We start from the raw sequence: 6,000 nt of genomic DNA on the forward strand, positions 1-6,000 counted from the left end.
TGGAGATGTTATATTGGTTTCACTGGTAAAAATAAATAATTGAAATGGGTATATATTTGTTTTTTGTTAAGTTGCCTAATAATTATGCACAGTAATAGTCACCTGCACACACAGATATCCCCCTAAAATAGCTAAAACTAAAAACAAACTAAAAACTACTTCCAAAAACATTCAGCTTTGATATTAATGAGTTTTTTGGGTTCATTGAGAACATGGTTGCTGTTCAATAATAAAATTATTCCTCAAAAATACAACTTGCCTAACAATTCTGCACTCCCTGTAGAGGAGCACAGAGCAGACACACAGTCTCCATATCAGTCCAGCAGCTGAAAAAGTGGTCACTCACTGACAGCACCTCATTAAAGCAGCCTCATTTACTAGAGTCAGGGCTTTTATGGTAGTCATTATGAGAGCAGGGGTAAGATTAATTTCTCACGTTCATTTTTATTTTTTTTATGCACAAGTGTTTACAGGCCAGTCACACAGAGTTTTGGTCTAATGAAAAGTGGAAGAAAAACTCAAAGGTTAAGTGAATGGCATCTTAAGGAAGTGATGTCAAATACCAAATTGCTGAGGTTTTGACTTGTATAAACAGTTTCATTTAAAAAAAAAAAAAAAAGGACGCCAGCAAATATTACTGTATAGAGTATCCAGATGTGTTATTAAATGGTGGGAGGGGGGGTGGGGGGGGGGGTGGGGGGGGGGGGTCTTTGCAAGCTCTGGATCTGCAAGCCACCATACAACCCACATCACCCCCAGCTTCTCCTTTTCATGCTGCTGTAAACAGAGCCATACCACTAACATAAATTACTACAGGTGGAAATAATAATCTTCTTGTAATGATAGTCGTTTTAGCTGTTTCAGTTTGCTACAGCATTAAGAAGTGGGAGACTGATGGGAAAAGGCTGAACAGCTTCTTAGAAATATACATGTTCTATTTTGGAGCCATAGCTCAAGGCTGTGCAAGAGCTAAAGGTTTCTTTGAATAAAGACTCTACTTAATTCATTAAGGAGCATTTCAGATATGTTCCGGGGACACAGGAATATTGTGATGAAGCTCTAATAAAAAGTGTTTGCTGTTAAAAGCAAATATGATCATCTTTGTCCCCACATGACTGTCATCTGTGTGTGAGTTTGCAGCAGCATTGCAGTGATACTTTTGAATGGGCCTGCAAACAACTGCGATGTAGTAAGAACAAAGAAATGTGTGTGTCAGTCCACGTGCTTGTCTTTTCTGAGCCAGTGATTACAAGGTGACATTGCTGTGCGTCTTCCTCCCCACCTTCCAACAGCTACATGAACTGGGCAAAATATTGCTGATGGGAACATGTCAACTCTTTTTGTTTGGGTCCACCTGTCAGCTAATTACTCTCTATTCTTTCCTTTTCCTCTTCTCCTCTCCCTCTAAGACATTGCAATATTAGCTGATGGCTTAGTGAACATGCTTGTGTCCTTTCGGCAGCACTTGCATATATAAAGAAATATCTAGACATGTCCTTCAAAGTTTTGCTTAATCTTAAAGATATTAATCGCATTCTCACAATCACACTGTAGCTGATGAGCATGCAGCAAGTTAGTTTAATTGCTCTTTCTTCAGCCACTCACTACACACAACTTTGGTATTTATGGTCATTCCAAAATATGACTTTTCGGAAAATGTTAAATTTTAAATTCTCTCTTTAAAAGTTTTTTGTTGTTGTTGTTGTTTTTAAGTTTGATGGATCCATGACTTTACAAAGCAGAGCTGGGGAAATGAAAAGCTGAAACGTGTTAGCTTAAATTTTGCCCAACTGCTAACGACTGTGGCTGTAGTAGAGCGCTGTTCATATGAGGAACTTTATTAATACGTGTAAGGGTCTTTCAGCTTTGTTTGTAGAGAAAGTCATGTGGTGATGAAAAATCTGCTTTTGGTGCAAATGCATAAATTTACACACGAATTTTCAAAATATATAGTCCACAGTCGTAGTTAATAAAGAAAGACTCCAAGAGATGACAGAAAACAGAGTTCTGTCTTTTTATAATTTGACAATGAAAGGCAACATCATGACTAAGTTCACTTGTTTCTTACAGCCAAGCCCTCTGTCACATAGGCCTAACCCATAATTAAGTATAATGCTAAACAATTTGACCTTAAGGATCTCTGTAATTAGTCATCGCTCGTTAGTATATGACAGTGATGCAAGACTGTTTAATAAGCAGCAGCGTGTTTTCTCCTGGTAAAATGTTAACCATCCAATTACAAAACTGCCTCTCCACCAAATAACATCTAAACTAAATTTTATTCTACATTTCTGCAAAGCAACTGATAGTTTCATGTTTTCTTTACATGATCGTTATCATTAGTTTAATGTGTTTATAAAGGACAAAGACACTTTTTGGGGACACAACCATGAATGCATGTATGGGAGTGAGGTTTTTATTATGCAAATGAATGTTACAGGCATTTTTTATGTCAAAGGACAATTATGGGACTTCTAAAAAAACATGTTATACATGCTGCGGCGTGTTATTTCCCGTAATGTGCTCAGTTAGAGACACGTACATACATGCACACTGGCTGTTATTTACACTGTTGAAATGTTCAAGTTTTCAGAAACATTTTTAACTAGTTAACATTAGTCTGAAGTCCTAACATTCCCCCAAAGAAAACTACGCACCCTTTCCCTTGGTGCATGTTGTCCATGGAGACTTTTATAACCCCTGCCCATTTGGAGCTAGGAATAGCCCCCAGCGGTGGTTTTTAAAGATTTTGTCCTTCTCTTAATGGCTGAGGTTCATGAGGTAGAGCAGGTCATCTGTTAAGAAGGTCAGTGCTTCAATCCTTGACTGCTCCAATCTACATGCCAAAGTATCCTTGGACAACATACTGAAACCTTAGTTATTGCCAATGTGTTCACGATAATGTGAATTTTAAAAAGCAGAACTCAGATTTGGAAAAAAGTGCATGGGTTAATGAGACATCGTAGAAAGCACCGTGAGTGCTCGAGTAGAAAAGCATTATATAAGAACCAGTCAATTTGCTAGTGTTACTATTAAGGTCTTAAACCTGTCAAAGTGTGAATTGGTTTTCAAAAGGCATCATGGCAAAACTGGCTCTGTATAAATAGGAAAGAGGTTGTCGTTAGCTGTAGGGTATAACTTGACAAGCTTTGTAGAAAAGCTTTTATTATGATTTCTAACCCAAGTTTTAAACGCAGGTAAACATTAGTGATAACCCTTATAGCAGACAAGTCTGGCCCGGATCTGGTGTCAAGCTGACACTGTTGGCTGACTTCTGGCATGGTAAGTGGTATGTCATCCAGATGGGCCAGGTCTGGCGTAGGTGGCACTGTTTATGTGATGACATGCCACATCTGTCCCGATTGTGGTTTGATTTATGCGGCCCAGGCTCATAGAAAACAGGTCTGGCCTGGATCCGGCATCAAGCTGGCACTTCTGACTGACTGGTGTCATGGCAGGGTGTATGTCAACCAGATGTGGGCCAGGTCTGGCAATGATGGCAATATTTATGTTATTTATGTTAGTGGTTTGATACCTGGCTCCTCCACTCTGTATGAATGTTGTTAGGAAGCACTCAGTTTAAAGAAAGTGTGTGATTGGGTGAATGTGGCATGCTGTATAGAGCACTTTGAGTAATCTGCTAGAGTAGAAAAGTGCTATGTGAGATTCACTGTCTGAACAGAGTTTTGTCATGTTACTTTTGCACTATTATGTTGTTATTACATGGCTTGTTTAAGGTACACATTAGGCTGACATCTGGGGCCAGAGCTGAAACTGTTCTGGGCCAGCGCAGGGCCAACAGTGTGTCTGCAACTGGCTTTGTGCTGGCCCATGTGTGGGCCACCTCTGGCAAACCAGATCTGGGCCACCAAAGGGCCATCATTCTTTGCGGTATGTGGGCCATGTGTAAGCACATTGTGTGGGCCAGATCCGGGCCACACCAATTTTGCTATGTGGGATATATTTCTGTTTGACTATCTTTTCACTCTGAAAAGGAATAAAACTTCAAATCAATCAAGTCCTGAGTTTTAGGAGGACAGAACTTTCATTTATAGAATCTTCTTCTTCTTTTTCTGTCATTGCAGATCTTACAGGTGAATCTAGTGATGTCCATCCTGCTGTATGTGATGGTCCTCGTGTACCTCTATGGTATTCAGGCAACCAACATGGGTAGCAGTCAACAGCAGCAGCAGCCAAGTCCAGACCCTTTAAACTCTCTCATAATCCAGCTACTTCAGGCTGACCTAACAAGGGGGAAGACCAGAGGGAACGAGAGCGAGCAGGGGAAAAGCAGAGACACTGAGCCGCGGGACACTCTGCCTCCCGTCAAGATTGAAAACTTTCCTTTGGAGGACAAAGGAGATGCAGAGGAGTGGCTAGAAACGCGTCACAGTGATGATTTTCTGATGGATCAGCCGGTGATGCTGTTGAACTTGGACATCCTTAGGCAACACAAGCGCTATAACTCACCGCGAGTGCTACTGAGCGACCGGCCTCCACTGCAGCCACCGCCATTGTACCTTTCTGATAATTTTGTGAGCAGTGTACCGGTCTTAGGGGCAGCAGGAAACAAGACACGAAAGAAGCGTCACACTGAGCACAAGAGCTACCGGGGGGAATATTCTGTTTGTGACAGTGTGAGCGACTGGGTGATGAATAAAACGTTAGCATACGACATCAAGGGACAGCGCGTGACTGTTCTGGCCAAGTTTAAAACCAGTGCCACAAAAGACATCAGACAGTTCTTTTATGAGACACACTGTCGGACCTCCAAGCCTGTCAAGGATGGCTGCAGGGGCATTGACGACAAGAACTGGAACTCACAGTGCAAGACGGCGCAGTCGTATGTTCGAGCACTGACACAGTTTCAAGATCAAGTGAGCTGGAGGTGGATACGCATAAACACTTCCTGTGTCTGTGCATTGTCAAAGAAACGTCGCAGGACGTAAGAGACTTGTTGGGAATTCTACTTCCTGTATAGGATTTTATTTCCTGCTCACAGTGCTTCCCATCACAGGATTATGTGTCATGCCGGTGACCAGCAAAAATCTGCTATAAAGTGATGCTTCTACCGAAGAATCTTAGGTCCATTTAAATGATATTTCAACATTAATGTGCTGCTCTAAATCCAAACGCTGGTGCAGCACTGAGGAACTCACTTAAGGGGATGGGTGGGGGTGTGGGGAGGGAGGCAATAAGTGTGTGAGAGAGAACTGTATATATAAATTATTTAAATTATAAAAAATGCATGTAGTTTATACATGTTTATCTATCTATATATGATCTATGACTATATTTGTGTTATTTATTGAAATAAGTCTTCTTCAAAAGGATAAAATGTTTATAAAAAGGAACAAAACAATCTAGGAACTCATTCAGAGACTGTAATACTGAGATGGGCTGCAAAGGTGCTTCACAGTAAGACTTTATGTGTGCCTTGACCAGTGTGGCTCCAGAGCTGAGCAATAGGACGTGGTAACTCACAGACAGCATTTGCTGCAAATGGTTTGGTGAGTGAACCTAAAAAAATGACAGAACAGCAGGGACCTACTGACCAATATGGAGCCCAAATTCTGACCGATTTGACATTTGTGATCATAGACATGTACACTGCATTCACAATTGACACTACTTTTATGATGTAATGCACAGCAAGCCCATTCTTTCATATGGGAGACAATTTTGACCAATAAAAAAAACTTCTTGTGGAACCTGCTGGCAGTGACTGGAGATTCAAGATTCACAGACCACCTTGGCTTTGTTCACCAATTTTTAATCTCAACTGGTATCTTGAGCTGTTTTTGTTTCTTCCTTTTAATAAAAATGTATATTTCTTAAAGTTGGAACATTTTCATTATTTAAATGCTAATATGAAACGCTTCCAGTTTTTCTGACTTATACCATTATTTACCTCTTTACAACAAATGCAGCCAATTCCAAACTGTTAGTTGTAAACCCACAGAGCTAACAAGAGTCTATAATTATCCAAATAAACATTTC

The 6,000-nt window shown here is 40.5% G+C and overlaps 1 protein-coding gene across 1 annotated transcript in view; it reads left to right on the forward strand.

The window, feature by feature from the left end:
- The window catches only part of ntf3 (neurotrophin 3), a 38,700-nt gene extending 33,537 nt beyond the window's left edge, over positions 1 to 5,163 (forward strand). The window contains exon 2 of the mRNA XM_085252194.1: positions 4,086 to 5,163. Within this exon, the coding sequence (XP_085108320.1) occupies positions 4,086 to 4,949 (864 nt within the window). The 3' untranslated portion in view covers positions 4,950 to 5,163. The remainder of the gene's footprint in view (positions 1 to 4,085) is intronic.
- Positions 5,164 to 6,000: the final 837 nt, after the last annotated feature.

The sequence above is a fragment of the Mchenga conophoros genome, linkage group LG17, assembly GCF_057382185.1.
Source record: "Mchenga conophoros isolate Kocher_MC1m ecotype Shallow Benthic linkage group LG17, M_conophoros_male_GT1.1, whole genome shotgun sequence".
In the NCBI taxonomy this organism is placed as follows: domain Eukaryota; kingdom Metazoa; phylum Chordata; class Actinopteri; order Cichliformes; family Cichlidae; genus Mchenga; species Mchenga conophoros.